This window comes from Diabrotica virgifera, chromosome 9 (assembly GCF_917563875.1).
Source record: "Diabrotica virgifera virgifera chromosome 9, PGI_DIABVI_V3a".
In the NCBI taxonomy this organism is placed as follows: Eukaryota; Metazoa; Arthropoda; class Insecta; order Coleoptera; family Chrysomelidae; genus Diabrotica; species Diabrotica virgifera.
This window is the reverse complement of record NC_065451.1, coordinates 109,742,316-109,765,429: the sequence shown is the minus strand read 5'-3', so window position 1 is coordinate 109,765,429 and position 23,114 is coordinate 109,742,316. Positions and strand designations below refer to the sequence as shown.

At 33.0% G+C, this 23,114-nt stretch overlaps 2 protein-coding genes across 3 annotated transcripts in view; one reads left to right on the top strand and one right to left on the bottom strand.

Moving 5' to 3' along the window:
- The window catches only part of LOC126892367 (zinc finger protein 728-like), a 57,247-nt gene that overhangs the window by 4,604 nt on the left and 29,529 nt on the right, over positions 1 to 23,114 (bottom strand). The gene's annotated exons all lie outside the window — the stretch shown is intronic.
- LOC126891225 (uncharacterized) lies at positions 21,325 to 22,985 on the top strand. Its single transcript, XM_050660407.1, has 2 exons — positions 21,325 to 22,886; positions 22,967 to 22,985. The coding sequence occupies exons 1-2, from the start codon at positions 21,325 to 21,327 to the stop codon at positions 22,983 to 22,985; spliced, it is 1,581 nt and encodes a 526-aa protein (XP_050516364.1).

Sequence of the window (23,114 nt, the reverse complement as noted above, 5' to 3'; positions counted from 1 at the left end):
CCTCCATCGATTTGCATGAAAATTGGCAAGTGGTTAGAGGATACCTCAAGGAATAAAGGTGACATGGTACCAAGTTGCGCGTTGACCCTGGGGGTGGATGCCACCCCTTCTCGGGGGTGAAAATTATTTTATTGAAAATAACCCCATAATTCGATAGAGGGAGAAATTCTAAGCAAAATTTGTTATATTTATAAAGTTATTAAAATAAATGAAAACTTTTAAAGTTATTAAAGATCAGAGATTTTAATTTTTCTTGAGAAAAATGCACGTTTTTAACCGATTTTTCATCAATGACTCAAAAACTATAAGTTTACTAAAAATATGTTATTACCAAAATCGAAGCTACTAAAAAATGAAATAAACCCCTTACTAGAAAATCCTTTTCATGTTAACTAGAAGTGAGTTATAAGTTACTGAATGTATATTTTTTTCGGCGAGTAAAAAAATCTTAGTATTCATGCTGAAATAACGGGAAAATGATGCACTTTATAACATAAACTTATTAAACATTAGTCAAAGTACTTACAATATCTATCAAATGAGCCTCCAAACATGTTTATAAACATTAAAATTTATGGTCCAAAATTTTTTCGAAATTTATCTTTTAAAAATTTTTCCAAAAAATGTTATTGTTTTTTTAAACGCTTTTATTTAGTTCAATAGTTTGCGTCAAATCTTTAGACGTTAATTTGACTGCCTTTTCTCCAATGCAAATGAATGAAAATTTGTTTTTTACAATGTAAAAACTCGATACTTTTATGGATTGTAGCTAATGATATGAACTATACATAATTTCACTTTTAACGTTAATTGTTTACGTTATGCTTCATAAATAAACAATAAAGTTCCAAATTTTTTGCCGATTCCGACTACTTTTCATGTTAGTACATTATATGTTTTATACATACATGACGATATATTTTAATGTTTGAAAAGTGTAAGACTAAAAAGTAAAAAATAAAAAAATATGAAAAAAAATTTTTTAAGAAACGTTTTTTTTTAGTTACGAGTGACTAAAATTAAAAATATTATAAAAAAATCAACCAAAAAGCAAAAAATTAAAAAAAAAAAATGAAAAATCTAACACATTCGTTAAAGAAAAGCGTGGAGCGAAAACCGTTTATTCGATGAAGACGCGCCACGCTGTTCTTTGACGAATGTGTTAGATTTTTTCATTTTTTTAAATTTTTTGCTTTTTGGTTGATTTTTTTATAATATTTTTAATTTTAGTCACTAGTAACTAAAAAAAGCGTTTCTTAAAAATTTTTTTTTTCATATTTTTTTATTTTTAAATACTTCGTTTATTTTTACGATATCAGGTTCATCTAAAAACCGATTGAAAGTGAATTCCAAGGGCTAGTTAACCACGTTGAATTTACTCTTTTAAATCCCTTACTTTTTTACAAATAAAAGGTTAAATGGCCCCGGTTGCATGGTTCTCACAGCAAAATTTAAGATTTAACCCTGCTGTCCTGTTCGGGTCTATTTGACCCAAAAAATAATTTATTTCTTATTTTACAAATTATTACGCGGCGTAACGATTTGGTGTTTCGTGACTTTATTACCTAATATGAGGTCTTTTAATTGCATATGAGATAAACAATCAACTTCCTGATTTTTTTGATAAAAATGAAATTGTTACCTAGGGTACGTTCGGGTCAATGTGACCCACGTATTTAAACCGTTAAAAATTACCTGTGTATGTGTGTTTAGTTGGCAGTATTCTATATTGGCAGTACCTGTGTGTTTGTCAGCCGGATACGTCTGTAAACAAAAACAGGTTTCTGCAAGCTAAAACTTGTAAAATAAACTGTAGTATAGCTGGACGAAGTTGCAAACCAAATTATAAATATGACCAACATGGACAAACAGCATGTCTTTGGAACCAACAGAAAAGACATGAATAAAGTTGTTGGTTTCCAAGCATACATTGGTGTTTTATTTTTAGCTCGAGTTTATAAGTCCCATGGTGAATCAAATAAAAGTTTGTGGAATGAAGATCGTAGTATATTTCAATCAACAATGTCACTTGATATATTTACAAAAAGTTTGCAAGTAATACGTTTTGATAACAAAACTACTAGACAGGATAGGAGACGTTTTGATAAACTTGCTGCAATACGTGAAATTTATGAAACATAGGTAGAAAATGGACCAAAATTTTTTAACTCTGATGAAAATGTAACCTTCGATAAGCAAATAATTGCCTTTAGAGGCCGCTCTCCCTTCAAATGGTATATTCCAAGCAAGCCAGCGAAACATGGCACAAAAGTTGGGGTTTTTTTGTAATTATGAACAGAAAAACTTATTATGCTCTAAAATTGCAGATCTATACAGGAATGAGTATGATGTGTGACTTGAATAGTGATTTGGAAGGCCACAATATTACGTGTAATAACTTTTTGACATCGTAAAATTTAGGACAATTTCTTCTAAAACAAAGTAGATACAATGCCGGGGATTATAAGTAAAATAAACCGGAGCTTTTAGCAAAAATCGCGAATAAAGAAGTTCATAGCTCGTCTTTTTTGCTTCATGCTAGATACCACTGTTGTTGACAATATTCCTAAAAATAATCGAAATGTTGTTTTATCAGTTCTTTGCACCATGAATCGATGCATCATGCATCACTTTCATCAAATAAAATAGCCCCAAATTATTTTAGATTACAATTCCAATAAGGGAGCAGTGTATACTCTAGATTAGCTTATTGGCACGTATATATGTGAGAAGAGATAAATCGCTGGCCAATGATTGTTTTTTCTACGCTGCTGGACATTTCTGCCTACAACGGGTTCGTGTTATGGGTATCAATAAATATCCAATGGAATACCAATAAATTGGGAAAACGGCGGATTTTTTCTTGAGGAATTGGGAAAAAACTAATGAAACCAGTCATCATTTCCAGAAAAAATATACCAATAACTAAAGGCTCTCACGAACTGGTAAAAAGGACACGAGCAGGAAAAAGTAGACAAGATGGAAATCCTAGTGAACCTTCTATGAACAATCTAACTCCGCCTGCTAAACAAGCACGCTGTAAACTTGCCCTAAAATCGATAACAAGACTAATTTTATGTTTTATATATTACAAACATATTTGGAAAATCCATCCTTTTTATTACGGTCCCAGTTGTAAACTAAATTAAATTTTTGTAGATATTTGTTACTAGGCCTTTTTGAAAGAAAAAATGCCTTTTATTTTTGTTAATAAGGTTTAATTTACATGAACAACATAATTTTTGTTTAATTAACCATAATTTCTTGTTAATAAAGTTTTATTTATCACCAATAGCTTATTTTGTTTCGATTAAGGAGCGTAAACCATGGTTGGGTCATATTGACCCGAACAGTACATTTGTGTACTTGACTCGAACGGGACAGCAGGGTTAAACGTTTCTATCTCGGTTATTTTTTACCCTATAGAAATAGTGAAACAGGTAAAATATTTGACACAGAAAATACTAAAATTTGGTTATATATAATTTTTTACGTATTAAGTATTTTTGAAGTTATTATCAAAAGAATATGAAAATTAAAATAATTTTAAAAATCATGATCTTTTTAAATTATAGCTTTTTTTCAAAAATATGCATTCTAAACCGGTCAAAATTATTAACATCATTACTTATGCTAATATAAAGAAGTTCTTGTAAGGATTACTATATATTTTAATTTTTGTGGAAATGGCGTATGTTTTATTTTTCACTTTTTCCTAAAAAATTCGAAAGGGTTCTTTTATTTTCATCATAACTTGCCTAATTTTGACGCTATTAACTTGTTCTAAAGCTCATTTGACATGTATTCCGAAGTACTTTGACAAATGTTTAGCAGGTATATTTTATACATTGCATCGTTTTCCCGTTATCTAAGCTTGAATACTTAGATTTGAGTACTTGTCGAAAAAAATACACATTCAATTGCCAATTTCTCTTTTTCTACAACAAACGTTTGTTATTTTATAGAAAAAGAAAGCAAATACAAAATAAGTGATTGATGTGATCGTTCATGGACATTCTTTCATTTTTCCGACTGTAGGTAATGTGTAAAAGTTTGAACTAACATTAGTTTAGTTCTTTAAGTGAGGAGTGTATTCAATCTTTTATTATCTTCAATTTCAGTAATAATAACTTATTTGTAAAAAATTATAGTTTTTGAGATATATGTACGTGAAAAACCGATTTAAAACATGCATTTTTTTACGAAAAAATAAAATCTCTGGTCTTTAATAACTCAAAAAGTGTTGATTTATATTATTAACTTTACATAACAAAGTCTGCTTATAATTTGTCCCTCTATCGATTTATGGTATTATTTTTAATAAAATAATTTTCACCCCCGAGAAGGGGGTAAAAGCGCAAGTTGGCATCATGTCACCTAGGTTCCTTGAGGCATCGTCTAATTACTCACCAATTTTCATGAAAATCGATATAGGTTCAACGAAATCGGAGGTGAAAACCTTCAGTGACTGCACTATAAGCAAACTAACTAGCGCCATTCTGAAGTTCAAGGTATATACAGTCGGAAAAATGAAAGAATACCCATGAATGATCACGTCAATCACTTATTTTGTATTTGCTTTCTTTTTCTACAACAAACGTTTGTTATTTTATAGAAAAAGAAAGCAAATACAAAATAAGTGATTGATGTGATCGTTCATTGACATTCTTTCATTTTTCCGACTGTAGGTAATGTGTAAAAGTTTGAGTAAACTCTGAACTTTAAAAGAGCGGTTAACAAAGCTTTAAAAATGACGTCCTACCGAAATAGGCTCGGGCCGATGAAGAGGAATGATAAAGACCGTACACTCAAAAAATGAAATTGATTCTTCAAACAATATACTGCGATAAATATCTCCGAAGCTTGTTGATGGATTTTGATCATAGGGTCTGGCTATCCAGAGCTACAGGATATATTATAGTCTAGGCGCCAAATAGAGGTCACCGTGTCATTTTCAATTCTGATGAACAAACTCAACGGTTTCTTATGGATTTTTGGCTGCTGATTACGAATTTCGAGGGGGGATTTCGATCCGAGTGGTCAAAAAATTGTTATAAACAATTTAATTGTTTATCAGGCTCTGGCTTATAAACTAAAAGAGATAAAAAAAATGTTTCAAATAAAATTTGTTCCTTAATAAAAAACAAAGAAATAACCGTTTACTAAACTTAAATCCGACAATTAGAACTCAAGATATTGTAAAATTAGTGCACAATTCAAATTGCAAAATAAGTATTTTTCGAAGCTTTATCGATCGTAACTCGGCTTCTGCGCACGCAAATGAGCCTTAGAAGGTGTCGTTTTAAAGCTTAATTAACCGGCTTCCAAAAAAAGTTTATTAAATTATTTGATCTTCATTTTTTTTAAAGTTATACCCGTTTGAATTTATAATTTTCTTAAAAATATTGTACATTCATTTGTTTATAAGGGTTTCAAGCAAATTTGAGCTATAAACATTTATACTTTAATTAACAATAATGATAGAAAAACTCAAAAGGAACAATTTGAGCTTATGAAACTGTTCGTATGTTTATTTTTGGCTAAGATGTCGATATTTTAATGGCGCGCTATGAGGCGCAAGAATTGCTCACAGCGTAAAGGTTCACCCGCTAAGATCTCGATGCAAATTATAATTTCTATGTATATATACGTTATCTTCATTTTTCATTTTTGAAGATCCTAATAAAATTTTATCATAGACTTCTTATAATTAAATCATCATACTGTATCTCATATCACCTTTCATTCTATTTAATTTGTCTTCTATTTTTTGTAATAAATGAGAAAAAAAAAACACATTAAAAACTAATATTTCAGAAATATAACTAAAAAGTGAGTTGATATAAAAAGTGTGCAAAAAACAGTGCGAAAAAGTAAATCCCATTTAATGCATTGTTACTTCACGCACACTTTAAACTCTTCACGTACTGCTATTTATAATGACAGTTTTCACAAACTAAAAACTTATGCATAATATGAGATAGAGTAGATAAAATATTGTATAGTATTATTAACTCTATTATAAAGATATTTATATAGTTTATATAATAATATTAAAAACTTACCATTTTTACCCAAAAGATTTAATCTATGTAATACAAGATCTTTACGAATATTTGCTTTTTCAATTATTCGTGCACAACCGTTCTCAGTAGAAGACACTTTGATGTTGATTATTTTTTGACATATAATACATAATTTATTATTAACTAAATTATTTATTATTGCAACGAATCAATATCACATTACACTATTAAGAGACAATGACTTTGTTGTAACAAATAGACAGAATTGACAGTAGTATATTATATTATTGTAGACATTGATAGACATACAAGAATAGTCAAGGCCTCCTGAGCAAAATAGTGTAACACGAGAGCAGTCGATCGGTATATTTACCATGTAGTGTAGGAAACAAAGGTTGAACCTTGCAAAATGGACACAAGTCCGGTTTTATTTTTTTTCTGGTATATCAAGGGGTGCTTATTATAAGACTAACTTTTTCTGAAAAAATTTCGCCCCGGAACCTCCCTTTTCACCCCTTTAAAGGGGGTAATTTGTGGTTTTTGCGGAACGTAGCCCTTCCTGTAACTTTTACAAAAAAATTCTTTTATAGAAATATGAAGAGGACTATATTTTCTACGATTTATTTCCAACACCATCTCTCTATCATCCACCGTTTAGCGGGGGTGGCGCCCTAAAGTTGACAAGTTTTTAAAAAAGATGTTTTTAAAAAAAATATATTTTTCCCTAACTATAACGGAAATTAAGAAGAAATCCTGCGGCAATTATTCACAAATAATTGACTGATTTTTTGGTATAGGTTTTACTTAAGGATAATTGCCCTTTTTTTAATTACAGGGTGTTACATTTCAAAAAACCTCTTTTTATACCATCTGAACCGTTTATGCTAGAGTAAAAAGGCTTTCAGCGATTACCCATGTACTGGTGCTATTTACAAATTTGTATAATGCACCCCCATTTTTCCCCGGAACCACCCCAAAAAAAAGAAGAATTAATAAATAAATTGATTTTCTTGGAATCCTTCACACACAATGCCATTTATTAATATGCTTCATACATCATTTTGTGGACGTTATTATTACCCATGCATGGACACCAAAAGCAATTTCCTAGTGCAACCCCTTAAGCAAAAAAAAAAATAAATAAAATGGGGGGTTGAAAATTTTTTTTGTTTTTTGCTTTTTGATCCATATGGGCATATGCTTCATCAATAGTGCTTTTCAAAAATATATATGGTTATTGCAACATCTCTGCGAAAACCACCCCTATCCTTGAAAATGTACTGCAGAAACTACCCCTATCCCTTGGCGAGCATGTTTTTACGATTTTCTCATTACCTATGTATTATTTTTAAACAAAACTTATACAAGGTTAAAGACCACTATTTACTCTAAAAATTATGTCCTATTCATTTTTTCGTATAAGCAACGGTTACGGCACAGTGGCGCCGTAAACCTCATATATGCTTTGGCGGGCTCCAGTTTTTGTTTTTTTTTCGTCATCTGTTCGTTTTATTGATAAAGTACTTATGCAAAATAAAACAACACAGTGTAACCTACAAATTATGACTTATGCACATTTTACATTCTTTGCTCCCCAAAGCCACAGTGGTGGCCCAAAATAAATTTTTGCATATTTTCGCCACCTACATGCATTTTATTGCATTAATGCTACCTTAACAGCACAATATTTACCCTTAGGTGGTCGCTACGCAGTGGCGGATCCAGGGAGGGGTGATGGGGGTGAACACCTCCCCCCCCTCTCAAACCAAGTCATATTATATTCAAAGATTATAAAAATATTCATTTATTTTTATAGAAATTTAACCAATTGGCACCCCCCTCTTAACGATGCTGGATCCGCTACTGTCGCTAAAGCATAAAAAGTCATTCTTATAAAAATAATATTAATATTATATAAGTATTTCTATAAAAAAAAAATGAATATTTTTATAATCTTCAAATATAATATCACTTGGTTTGAGAGGGGTGGGGGTGATCGCCCCCATCACCCCTCCCTGGATCCGCCACTGCTTAGCGACCACTTAGGGGTGAATAATGTGCTATTAAGGTAGCATTAACGCAATAAAATGCGTGTAGGTGGCGAAAATATGGAAAAATTTATTTTGGGCCACCACTGTAGCTTTGGGGAGCAAAGAATGTAAAATGTGCATAGGTCATGATTTGTAGGTTACACTGTGTTGTTTTATTTTACATAAGTACTTTATCAATAAAACAAACAGATGACGAAAAAATAAACAAAAACTGGAGCCCGTCAAAGCATATATGAGGTTTACGGCGCCACTGTGCCGTAACGGTTGCTTAAACGAAAAAAATGAATAGGACCTAATTTTTAGAGTAAATAGTGGTCTTTAACCTTGTATAAGTTTTGTTTAAAAAAAATGAATAGGTAATGAGAAAATCGTAAAAACATGCTGGATAAGGTATAGGGGTAGTTTCTGCAGTATATTTTCAAGGATAGGGGCGGTTTGCGCAGGGATGTTGCAATAACCATATATATTTTTGAAAAGCACTATTGATGAAGCATATGCCCATATGGATCAAAAAGCAAAAAACAAAAAAAAAATTTAACCCCCCATTTTATTTATTGTTTTTGGCTACAAGGGTTGCACTAGGAAATCGCGTTTGGTGTCCATGCATGGGTAATAATAACTTGCACAAAATGATATATGAAGCATATTAATGAAGGGCATTGTGTGTGAAGGATTCCAAGAAAATCACTTTATTTATTAATTCTTCTTCTTTTTTGGGTGGTTCCGGGGAAAAATGGGGGTGCATTATACAAATTTGTAAATAACACCAGTACATGGGTAATCGCTGAAAGTCTTTTTACTCTAGCATAAACGGTTCAGATGGTATAAAAAGGGGTTTTTTAAAATGTAACACCCTGTAATTAAGAAAAGGGCAATTATCCTTAAGTGAAACCTATACGAAAAAATCAATCATATATTTGTGAATAATCTCCGTAGCATTTCTTTTTAATTTCCGTTACAGTTAGCGAAAAATATATTTTTTCTAAAAACATCTTTTTTAAAAACTTGTCAACTTTGGGGCGCCACCCTTGCTAAACGGTGGATGATAGAGAGATGCTGTCGGAAATAAATCGTAGAAAATATAGTCCTCTTCATATTTCTATAAAAGAAATTTTTTGTAAAAGGTACAGGAAGGGCTACGTTCTGCAAAAACCATAAATTACCCCCTTTAAAGGGGTGAAAAGGGGGGTTCCGGGGCGAAATTTTTTCAGAAAAAGTTAGTCTGATAATAAGCACCCCTTGATATGCCAGAAAAAAAATAAAACCGGACTTGTGTCCATTTTGCAAGGTTCAACCTCTGTTTCCTACACTAATGATATTTATTACTTGACTGTGAGCTGATCTTGAACCTCAGAGCGTGCTATTATATTATCAATATCTTGGCCAAAAATAAACCTACGAACACTTTCCTAAGCTCAAAATACACCTTCTTAGTTTTTCTATTATTAGTTTTGATTAAAGTATAAATGTTTATTGCTCAAATTTACTAAAAACCCTTATACAAAAATTAATGTACAAATTATTTAAGAAAATTATAACTTCAAACGAGTATAACTTTAGAACAAATGAAGTTAAAGTAATTTGACAACTCTGTTTGGAAGTCTAATAATTAAGCTTTAAAATGAGACCATGAAAAGCTCATTTTACTGCGTAGAAGCCGAGTTACGATCGATAAAGCGTCGAAAAATACTTAATTGACTGTAAGCCGATCTTCTGCCTCATAGCGCGCCATTAAAATATCGACATCTTGGCCAAAAATAAACTTATGAACATTATCGTAACCTCAAATTGTTCCTTTTGAGTTTTTCTATCATTATTGTTCATTAAAGTATAAATGTTTATAGCTCAAATTTGCTTGAAACCCTTATAAACAAATGAATGTACAATATTTTTAAGAAAATTGTAATTTCAAACGGGTATAACTTTAAAACAAATGAAGATCAAATAATTTAACAAACTTTTTTTGGGAGCCTGTTAATTAAGCTTTAAAACGACACCTTATAAGGCTCATTTGCATGCGTATAAGCCGAGTTACGATCGATAAAGATTCGAAAAATACTTATTTTGCAATTTGCAATGTGCACTAGTTTTACAATATCTTGAGTTCTAATTGTTAGATTTAAGTTAAGTAAACGGTTTTTTCTTCGTTTTTTATTAAGGAAAAAATTTTACTTGAAACACTTTTTTTTTCTCTTTTAGTTTATGAGCCAGAGCCTTATAAACAATTTATAAACAATTAAATTGTTTACAACAATTTTTTGACCACTCAGATCGAAATCCCCCCTCGAAATTCGTAATCAGCAGCCAAAAATCCATAAGAAACCGTTGAGTTTGTCCATCAGAATTGAATATGACACGGTGATCCCTCTGGCGCCTAGACTAATATGTACGTGTAAAATTTAATAAAAAACGGTCAAGCCGTTTCGTAGGAGTATGATAACTAACACTGTTACATGAGAATTTTATACATATGTAGAAGTATTTATTTATTTTTTAATAAATAAATTTATTTATACAGGGTGAGTCACCACTAACGGGACGGAAGATTACAGCGAAATGGTATAAGATTTGAAAAAAATTTAAATTGAATAGTTTGTAAGTTGATAAAAGCTACATTTTAAAATTATTTTGAAATATACAGGGTGTCCCAATAAATGGCGGCGTATCAAAGTTATATTTTTTCTTACGAAACACCCTGTATTTTAATGCATTTTTAATTGTCCGCAAAAAATAAGGTATAGTTTCGAAAAGCTTCCCTATACCTATGTACAGAGTGTTCTGAGTTATGTTGACTTTTCTTAAAATGTAAAGTTTTAAAAGAAGGCTTATTCTCAAGTTATTTAAGAAATTATAAAAACATTACTTTTACATCTAAATAGTTGGATATTGGTTGGATATATTTCATGATTAATTATTACACATTTGTCTACAGGGTGTTCAAAATTTATAGTTTCATTATTGGAGTATTCAATGTGTCATACGATGCTTATTTTAAATGGAATACTATGTATGTTAATAAATAATTATACTAAAAAAATGTTGTAAGAAGCAGACTGGAAAGGCACTTAAACGAGCAGGTTGGTGAATACCAGGGAGGATTCAAAAAGGGCAGATCCACCATAGATCAAATATTCGTATTGAAAATGATTCAGAGCAGTACATACGAGCAACAGTTAAAGTTAAACCTCCTCTTTATAGATTTCAAACAAGCTTACGATTCTGTGATAAGAAGGCATTTGTACCAGGCCCTAAGAGTACTTGGAATTCCAGAAAAGATGATCAGACTCGTAAAAATGACCTTAGTGAAGACCGACAACAGAGTAAGGATAGAAGGAAGCCTATCAGGAAAATTTGAAGTTAAAAGAGGATTAAAGCAGGGAGATCAGCTGTCCACAGTACTTTTCAATTTCTTGTTGGAGGCGATATTGAGAGAGAGAGTGGAATACGAACGAAAGGTATGATCTTTGACAACAGAAACCAGGTTCTGGCCTTTGCGGACGATGTAGTGCTAAGGCAAAAACGGAAAGGGAACTGCTGAGGATTTTCAAACTCTTTGAAGTAAAGGCTAAGCAGTATGGACTGATAATTAATGGGCAAAAAACAAAGTATATGGAAATGGGACAGACCTCAGATGAAGACACACAACTGAAAACTACTACAAATAACGAGAATAAAGAGTATTGCTTCAAAAAGGTGACGGAGTGTGAGTATCTAGGAGCAACGCTAACAAGTAAAGGGGAAGAAAGCCAGGAAATTGAAAAAAGAATCTCGAGAGGAAGAAAGACAGTCGGAGCCCTACACAAACTACTAAGAGCCAAAAACATCTCCAGAGAGGCAAAATTAAGACTATAGAACAGTGATCCAGCCCACAGTTCTTTACGGGAGCGAAACATGGGTCATGAACAAAAACCAAGAAAATATGCTGAACATCTGGGAGCGGAGTGTTCTAAGGAAGATATTTGGGGGAGTAAAAAACGATGAAGACGTTTGGAGGAGACGAACAAATGCAGAGATCAGAGAGCTGTACTGGAAACCCGAAATAAGCCAGATGGTCAGAACAAAGAGACTAAGTTGGTTAGGTCATCTTGCGAGAATAGCTGACGGAAGGTGGGCAAAGGACTCGCTGCTGAGAGGGGAAGGAAAGAGGAGAAGAGGACGACCCAGGAAAAAGTGGCTAGAAGCATGTAAGGAAGACCTGCAAACAATCGGGATATCAAATTGGAGAACTGCGGCCATGGACAGGAGAAAATGGAGAAAAACCGTGGAGAAATTCCAAGCCATGGGCCTTTAAGGCCTGTTGAGCTATATTATATATATAAAAAAATTTACCTCTTTCAAATGGTATATGGATGTCCTATACCTAAGTGTCATAGTTTTTGCGTCATTTACAATTATTTAAATTCTTAATCTGTAAATCGATTTTAAAACAAAAGATGTAGTTAATTAATGTCATTGTATGACATTGTCAGTTTATGACAGTACGGTCTGGTAATTATCAAAACTATAAACATCCGTGTATGATATTCAATTTTTTTTACTTAAAAATGGCTTTGGCAGAACCAATTACATTCAAATTTAATTATTCCTAAAAATGAATAATCACGCTATCTATGAAAGAGTAGACATGCTACTTTGCATTGGGGAATATTTTTAAAACTGTCTCTTAGCTTCTAAAGTTTACGCTTAAAAGTATCCTGATAGAAGACACCCAAAAAAGGACGATTTTGAGGGATTTCTCGATAGATTCCGTGCTACTGGTAATGTTGCACAGGTACGAAAAGTTAAATAAAAATAAACCAATTATTTTTTAGGACGTCAAAGAACTTGATGTCCTGCTTTCTGTTACGGAAAACCCAAATACCAGTACGAGAAAAATTTCGGGTCAATTGGAAATCAGTCAAACAAGTGTATGTAGAATACATAATAAAAACCACTAGCATCCGTATAAAACTCAACTACACCAGCAGTAGGCAGAACAGAAACGTTTAACTTTTAGTTTATAGACTTTAGAATTTGGAGAAGATCATGATTTTTTTTAAGAATGTATTGTGTACAGACGAATCTACCTACTTTTCAGACTGTCAAAGTCGTGTTCGTTTTTTGGAGTTCGTCCCAAATAATTATTAATTTTGGCAGTTTTTTGGTACGTTCCGGTCTTGTTTCCACGTGCAGAGTTTTATCAAGTTTCTGTTTTGTGGTACTTTGTGGCAAACTAGAGTTTTGAAGACAGCTTTGTTGTACAGAAAATGTCAGGTAACGGGGGCGGTCCTGGCCCGCCCTCAATTTAAATACTAATATTCAAATAAATAATAATGATAATCAAATTAATGCTTCTTCAATGGATACAGTATCCTCAAATTTCGAAAAATATGACTTTGATAATAAATATCAACCGACGGATGCAGGTCCGTATCAGGTATTTTTGGAACATACCGATAAGAATCTTGGTCGTCTTTTTCCTATCAGAATTGGCTTTTATTTACAACAAGTAATTGAATTTAGAAATGATGTTATTGATATTCATTCTGTAGGTTTAAAACGTGTTAGGTAATTTTTAGAACATACAAAATCGCTAATTTATTAATTAATCACGAAATACTAACAAAATAAGTTGATTGCTTATATTCCAAAAGTTTTCACGCATAAACGAGGCATAATACGCGGCGTTGATACCTTTTTTAATGAAGAATACTTGAAAAAAGCAATTCATTCCATAGTTCCAGCGGCGGAAGTGAGAAGAATGAAACGAAAAATTATAAACCCTGAAACCAAAAAAGAAGAATTTGTCAATAGACAATTGGTAGTAATAAATTTTAAAGGTAATAAAATTCCGTCCTTTATTAATATAAATATGGTTAATTTCCCTGTAGAACCGTACATCCATCCAGTTGTTCAATGTGTAAAATGTTTACGTTATGGTCACAATATCGTTCAATGTAAAGGCAAATCTCGTTGTTCTCGATGTGCAATTGAGGATTCTTCCTCAGAATGTAATTCCGAGTTGCAAATGTGCGTTCACTGTAAATCTTCTGATCATCCTTCAATTTCAAGAGACTGCCCAATGTACAAAAAACAACACGACATAAAAAAGTAATGTTAAAAATAAAAGTTTTAAGGATGCCGAATTATCGATTAACAATCCAGCTTATGCCAAAATTAATACCAACAATAGGTTTGATATATTAAATAATCTTGAAAACTTTCCCGATTTAGCACCAGCAAACAAAACAATTTATTATGCTCCTTTAAATAAACCAAAATCAAATTCAACCGCATTAGAATCAAAAACAATTAAAAGGCACTCCAAGCACTAGTAATTCAGATTTAGAAAATTTCCATAAAAAAAAAACAAATTTCTCTTCCCCCATATACACCCGCTCCACAACAGAATAATTTCATGTTTTGTCGAGATAAACTTATCTCACAGATATATTCATTAATTACAAATATAATTAATAATCAAGGAAAATTTGAATTAAATAAGATCAGGGACAGTATCATTACAATATTCGATAATAATGAAGATAATTTAGAATCCATTCTCACAGATAGTGAAAATGGCTACTAAAAATATTACAGAAAAACTAACCATATTACAATGGAATTGTAGATCCATTTATAGTAACAAAGGCAGTCTTATGCATCATATTAACAACTACCATACAGATATAATAGTTCTATCAGAAGTATGGCTCACATCCGGTCATCATTTTAGACTTAAAGGATATAACTTTATCAATAAATGTCGTGAAGATGGTTACGGTGGCGTAGGTATTTTCATCAGACAGGGAATAGATTACCAAGAATACGAAATTAATAATAATTTCGATGACAGTATAGAAGCATGCGCAGTTTTTTTGAACAAAATTAATCTCTCATTAGTATCAATCTATAGATCATCAGATGTTAGAATAGAAATAAATGACTGGATCAACCTATTCCTTCAGTTTAATATTGCAAAAACTATTTTTCTGGGAGATTTTAATGCTCACCACGATATGTGGGGGCCAATTGCAGACGACAGAAATGGTAGAATATTAGTGGAGGCCATGGATTATTGTGAAATAATTACATTAAATGACGGAACTCCAACAAGAATATCCCCAACTAGTAATCATTCAGCCGTTGACTTAACTCTAACATCTCCCCTCTTAGCCGACCGTATAGCTTGGTCAATAGATTCAGATTCATTAGGTTCACATCACCACCCAATCAATATAGAAATTCAAATCAATCCCTTCTCCTTTGTCATCAACCCATCAACAAAATTGAATGACTCTCGTGCTGACTGGTCTGTTTTTGGAAATATTTTTGAATTAGAAATTAGTGAGCTCAATAATTTAGATAGGAATTCAAATTCAGTAGACAAAATCGACTTTTTCCTCAGTGCAATCTATGCATGTCGCAGCATCGAAATCTATGCCTATTAAGAAATCTTTTACACCTTCTGTACCAAGACCTTATTGGTGGGATGAGGAATGTTCTGCGATTGTTAAAAAAAGACAAGAAGATCTCAGCGAGTTTAAAAAACAAGGTAATTTTATCAATTACCTACAATATAAAAACAGTTCTGCGAATGTCAAACGTACGTTCAAACTTAAACAAAAAAACAGTTGGAAAATGTTTTTGAATAAATTAAATAAAAACACTCCTCTGACTGAGATATGGAACACTGTAAGATATATTTGCAATAAACACCATCAAAAAAGAAAACAAAAATTTAGCTTTTCGGAATTAGAATTAGCCTTAAAAAAAACCAAAAAAATACGCACCTGGACTTGACGGGTTCACTTATACGATAATAAATAAATTGCCTGAAAGTGGTAAACTTCTTCTATTAGAAATTTTTAATGATTGGTGGTTGAAACAAAAGTATTCAGATAGTCTTAAAAATATAATTGTGTGTCTTCTAGCGAAACCTAAGAAACCACCTGACTTACCTTCGTCCTACCGACCTATTTCATTGTTATCGTGTATTACAAAAACTTTCGAAAGGCTTATAAAATTTAGACTCGAACATTTTGTCGAAAACAGATCAATTTTACCAAAAAATCAGTATGGATTTCGTAGAGGTATAGGTACAATTGACGCAATCTCCCATTTAGTTACAGATGCTCAATTGTGTCTATCAAAAAATAATTACATGTTGTGTCTTTTTGTGGACCTTAAAGGGGCTTATGATGTGGTAGATTTGGAAATACCGGGTGTCCACTTATATTTTCCCCCATTTTAACTGCATATAACTTCTAAACGGCTCAAGATAGAAATATGCGGTTTTCACTGAAATGTTTTATTTTAGTAAAAGTTTTGTCTGAATGGATTGAATTTTTTATATCGCTTTCAAATACGAAATAAAAAATGGCGGATTTTTAAGAACTTTGTTGACTTTTTTTTAATGGAACACCCAGTATATTCTTTTGTAAATTGAAAGAAAAGTCATTCACCTATCTAGCGTTATAAAGTTTTTCAAAATCGGTTGTCAAATCACTGAGTAATTAATTTTTAAAATGAGAGGTGCAACGTGGATATCACATACCTAAATAACATAACTAAGCAAGTTATGTGATTTCCACATTGCATCTCTCATTTTAAAAATTAATTGCTCAATCATTTGACAACCAATTTTAAAAATTTTTATATCGCTGGATAGATAAATGACCGTTTTTTCAAGTTTTTAGGTAAATGACCATTTTTTATATCGCTTTTAAATAAAAAATGGCGGATTTTTGAAAAAAAAACGTTGTTGACTTTTTTTATTAAAACACCCAGTATATTTTCTGTGTCTTGAAAAAACAGTCATTTACCTATCCAGCGATATAAAATTTTTTAAAATCGGTTGCCAAATGACTGAGCAATTAATTTTTAAAATGAGAGATGCAATGTGGAGATCACATAACATAATATCATTTTGCTTAGTTAGTTATGTTATTTAGGTATGTGATATCCACGTTGCACCCCTCATTTTAAAAATTAATTACTCAGTGATTTGACAACCGATTTTGAAAAACTTTATATCGCTGGATAGGTGAATGACCTTTCTTTCAATTTACAAAAAATATACTGAGTGTTCCATTAAAAAAAGTCAACAAAGTTTTTTCAAAAATCCGCCATTTTTTATTTAGTATTTGAAAGCGATATAAAAAATTCAATCTATTCTGACAAAACTTTTACTAAAATAAAACATTTCAGCGAAAACCGCATATTTCTATCTTGAACCGTTTAGAAGTTATAGGCAGTTAAAATGGGGGAAAATATAAGTGGACACCCGGTATTATATTCAAAAATGGTAACGTTTGGTATCAATAAGAGTCTCTATAAATATTTTAAATTTGTTTGCTAATAGAAAAATATTTTTGCGAGATAGTCATAACGTTTTACATGGTCCAAGAGTACTTTACAACGGGCTTCCGTAAGGCTCTATTTTAAGTCCCCTTTTTTTAACTTATACACTGCAGACTTGCATGATTTGATGAGCGATGACATATAAATTATTCAATACGCGGACGATTTATGCATTTATGTCACCAATAATACCTACGATCGCTGCATGATAGACTTAAGACGTACTTTTGACAGGTTACAAAACTCGTTCGACGAGATGGGTTTTAGTGTTTCACCAGAAAAGACAGCTGTGATGTGTTTCACAAGGCACATATATCAGTTAGTCGATAATTTCTCTATAGGTAAATACACTATTCCTATCGTAAAAGAATATAAATATTTAGGTATAATTATAGATAGTAAACTTCTATGGACCAGTCACATTAAGTATGTCAAACAAAGATGTGAAAAGGGAATTAATCTTCTGCGCTTCCTCTCCAAACAGAGCTGGGGCGCGGATCAACAAATTTCCTTAATGTTCTACAAGTCTTATATTCGCTCGATTTTGGATTATGGGTGTACTCTCTATGGTTCTACCTCCAATACGAACCAACTTACTCTTGATCGAATACAATAAAGAGCTCTGAAAATGTGTTTGGGAGCAATGGCATCTTCACCAAATCATGCCATTCTGTCAGAGTCTCAAGAACTTCCTCTTAGTTTTCGAAGACAGTTTTTAGCAAATAAAAGTCTATTAAAATATAGATGTTACAACAGTGATTTGATCGCAAAAATTAACTTTCTTGTAATTGAGAATTTGACAAATCATTATTGGAAAAAGAAAAACTCTCCTCCTTTGGCAGATGCATTTATTGATACAAACTTATTTCAAAATGATATTGTTAAACTTAATAAAATACCATTGTATGCACACAGTTTCGATTCTATAATTGACAAACCTATCACCATATTCCCTCGGTATTCAGATTGTAATATCTTAAACCAAGCCATGATAAAATCCATTGTGAATGGTCTCGGGTCGAACTTAACTAAAATATATACATATGGGTCAAAAACGGAGCTAAATACAGGTTCGGCATTTTTTGTTTCAAACATAAATCATATTGAAAAGTACAGAATCTCAAATTATTGTTGCATTTTTACAGCCGAGTCCTTTGCTATTGAAAAGGCACTAAAATGGTGTGCAACTCAAACATGCACGAATGTGGCAATAATTTCAGACTCAAAATCAGCATTACAAGCTATTAGCGGTCACCCAATAAACCAATTCCGAAATGCCTTAATTTTGAACATTAAAAAATTAATTATGGATCTTAAACAAAATAATGTAACTGTTTCGTTTATTTGGACGAAAGGACATTGCGGAGTCGAAGGTAATGAAATTGCGGATATAGCCGCAAAAAGTAGTCACAGTTGCCACCATATTGACAAAGCATTTAATTTAAAAGATTTGAGTAATGCTCTCAAACCTAATATCAGAAGGAAATGGGAAACTGATTACAAAAGAATTGCAAATAAATCTACAAACCATTATTTCAGAATTCACCCTACACTTCCAAAAAATATTCCTCATTTCAACTTTAATTATAATAGAGCACACATGTCAGTATTGACTCGTTTAAAATTGAACCATGCTCGCTTTCCATCTCACTTATATAAAATTGGAATACTTAACTCTCCAGTCTGTAGTTGTGACAATATATCCATTGGTGATCAAATCATATATTTCTAGAATGTTCTCTGAACTCTCAATCTTCTTCAATTCTGTATCAAGAACTAATTCATCACGTGTGTCCATTGCCACTAAATATTACAGCTCTCCTTTCTTCCTCAGATAAAGCGGTACTAGATTCGATCATTAATTTTATCAGAAATTCAAAAATAGCGGTATAGTTTAGAAATAGACAATATGAAATCATTTAATGTAATTAAGAATTTACATGTTTTGTGGCAAATAGATTTTGTCTGATGCCAGGATCTCTCTCTCACACACACACACACACACCTACTTTTCATAATAATCGTCTAGTTATAAGACATATCTTTCATTTTATTATGATACAGTAAACAAACATTTTACTGTTGATCACCAACACCGATGAAGTGTTAATGTTTGGGGCAGTATTCTGAGCGAGTACGTTATCGACCCATATTTTTTTGACGAAAATCTGAATGGAGCAACATTTTTAAATTTCTTAAAACAAGTTTTTTGGATCCTTCTTAAAACCTTCCACTTAACGTGCGAACAAACATGTGGCTCCAATTGGACGGAGTTCTTGCTTATTTTTGACGTGATGTTAAGAACAACCTCAACATAAAATTTAGAAATAAATGGATAGATAGATTCGGTCCATATATTTGGCCACCTTGGTCACCAGGATTGACGAAGATGAATTTTTTTTAAATGGGGTTATATTAAAAATATTGTAAATGTTACACTTCCTACCCTACTACTTCAGATGATATTTTTATGAAATTAAGAATTTCGAACGCTTTTGCGTCTATAATACCAGCTATGTTAAATAATGTAAACAAATCATTTAAAATCGCTTGTTGTATAAACATTTTGAACATGTATTACATAACTGATATTTTTTTATTAGTAAATTGTGGTTCATTTTGTATTATTTATGTATTTGTTTTATTAAGATTCTTTATGTTTCGTTATGTATTTAATTATATTCAATGACTGTTGATGCCCCCTTAATTCCTTTATTTTGCCTTTTTTTATGACGTGGCAACGTGGTTATTTATACCAATATATTCACATATCATCATACGAAAAGAGAGAGTCGCATACCGGCAGTCGGCAAAGGCACACATTCGCACAAAAAAGGTTCGTTATAGCATACGCGTTAAAACCCCACGGACAGGTCATATGGGTGAAACAATCCCTTAGCGTGCATCATAATCTCTTCAAAGTGTCAAGTGTCGTGGCGTGTTTTTATCAAAACTTTTGGACAGTTCAAGTATACGGACTTATCCTATATTTTGCTGTTTAGTTTTAGTGTCTTAGATAATAAAGTCGATATCTCTTCACACGTTTTAATCATTTAACCAGCATCTTATCGAAGTTATTTATCGCGTTGACTTCACTCAAATTCATACGGGTCTCGATCCGTTTCCATGGTCCTTGAGCGAGCCAATTAAATACTTAACGTGAAAGAAGAACTAAAAAGACTTTTCAAACGGGCCTTTTTAAGTGCAAGAACAGTATACAACCGGCCGATTGTAATTCTTAAGCAACGTTGCGAGCGGCGAGCGGTCCAGATGTGCATTATCTCAAAAGTCGAGCGCGTAAAATAAACACTTGTTTATCTGTGTTGTGGTTTTGAGGACAAGTGATGACAGCATCTGCAAACGAGGGTGAGAATACAGTTCCTTTCAGCTTGTTTACATGGGCGGTTTGCCAACGTTTGACGCCGCGGTTTACCTGAAAAACCCAACCGCCGCGGTTCGTACACATGAGAGCGATTGACTGGCGGTCTCATTCCTCCCCTAGTAAACTTACAACCGCCGCGATTTGACGACGGAAAGGTTGCATGTGTACGATGTTCAGCGGTTGCATTTGTTTCTATGTTAAACTTGAACCGCGGCGGTTGGGTTTTTCAGGTAAACCGCGGCGTCAAACGTTGGCAAACCGCCCATGTAAACAAAGCGTTTATCCTTAAATTTATGACATTATTTATTGCGTGCTTTTGTTTGTATATTCGACGAAGGAATTTAAAAGAGCGTTTGGTGGGAAATTTTGAATAAATTACAAGCATTTCATTTAATAACTATTTGAACGATTTGGCGGATTTATTTTGAATAAATTAGGTATACTATCGTTTTATTGAATGATCATTTTGGGTTTTTATTTTGAATAGATTACTTTAGCAATTTTTTAAACAATCATTTGCGATATGGAAGGTCTTATTCGTAGACGAGGTTCTCAGAAAGCCAAGGTTACAATCTTTAGCAAATACATCTCTCCATTACATGACAGAATAAAAAAGGGTGACAGCATTTCCGAGTTAGAGGTGTTACAGACGGTCGAAATGTTGAGCGGTATTGAGAGCTTAGTTGAATTTAATGAAATTCAAGATCAAATTGAAACTTTAGTCAAAGCGGATCAGTTAGCTACGGAGGTTCTTGAGCGCGAGGAATTTTATAATAAGCACTCTTCTGTAGTAGCGATCGCGAGAAAAATCATCCGCGATTATGGGGGCGATAAAGCTAGTGAGCGCTCTAAAAATTCATACGCGGGTCACTGTATTGAGCCGAAACCGATAGAATTAGGACATTTTAACGGGAATATGGACAATTGGCTTGATTATGCTAATATCTTTGAGTCCTTAGTCAACAAGAATGAGTACTTAGATAATATTAGGCGTTTTCATTATCTAAGAAGTTCTCTACAAGGCAGCGCCGCTCAAATCATACGAACTTTGGAATTCACCGCGGAAAATTACGAGATTGCGTGGAAATTAGTTAGGGAAAGGTACGATAATAATAGATTATTAATATCCAATCACGTCAATGCGTTATTCAATATAGAACCGATAAATAAAGAGTCATCTGGTAGATTGAGGCAACTAGTTGACATTTTTTCAAAACATTTATACGCATTAAAGCAACTAGGCTTACCTACAGAATATTGGGACGTTCTCCTGATTCATATTATTTCGAGCAAATTTGACACATATACTTTACGCGCGTGGGAGAACAGCAAGACGAGCAACGAAATACCTAGTTTCGACGATTTTAAGACGTTTTTAAAATCAAGGGCGGACCTCTTAGAATCAATTGAGGCAAATCAAGCGGAAAAAGAGAATACGCGAAATAATTCGCAAGCGGGCGCATATCCGCGGAATACAAAAAATTCGCAGAATACTCGCGGTCTATACTCATCGCAAGACACTCCAAACAATACAGATAGTGCGAGATGTTGCCCTATGTGCAATGGGGAACATGCTATCTATCAATGCGGCGAATTTTTAAGGCTTTCATCGAAGGAAAGATTCGATAAAGTACGAAAGATGAACCTTTGCACGAACTGCCTTAAAGGGGGGCACTACTACAGGAGGTGTAAACAATCAACGTGCAAGAGGTGTTCTTCTAAACATCACACGTATTTGCACCCCGATAGGTCAAGCGAGCGAAACACACCTTCAATGCGACAACCTGTAGTAAGTGCGAGCGAAAATCAAGCGGTAGATGACCTACAAGGCACTCTAAATACTACCAATTTGACAGCTTCTGCTGTTAGCAGCAAGGCCAGCCCTGAACAAAGCATACTATCCACAGTATTGGTCAATATTGTCGATGGCCAGGGCAAATCATACGCGGTGCGAGCGCTACTAGACTGCGGCTCGCAGAGTTCATTTATCACGGAAAATGTATGCGATCGGCTTCGAATTAAACGAAGCAGAGTGGACATATCTGTCTTAGGGATAAACAACGCGTCATCTCCCGTTCGTTTCAGGTGCGCAATAAAAGTACAATCCCGTAGCAACACGAGCTTTTGTACAATGTTAAACTGTTTCGTAATTCCGGAAATTACAGGCTTCATACCAGCGGTTAAAATAGATATTAGCGATCTAGGAATACCCAGCCATTTGCAGTTAGCGGATAATTACTTCTATAAACCACAACGGGTCGAATTATTAATAGGAAGTGATCTGTTCTGGCAAATTCTTGGCACGAATAGAAT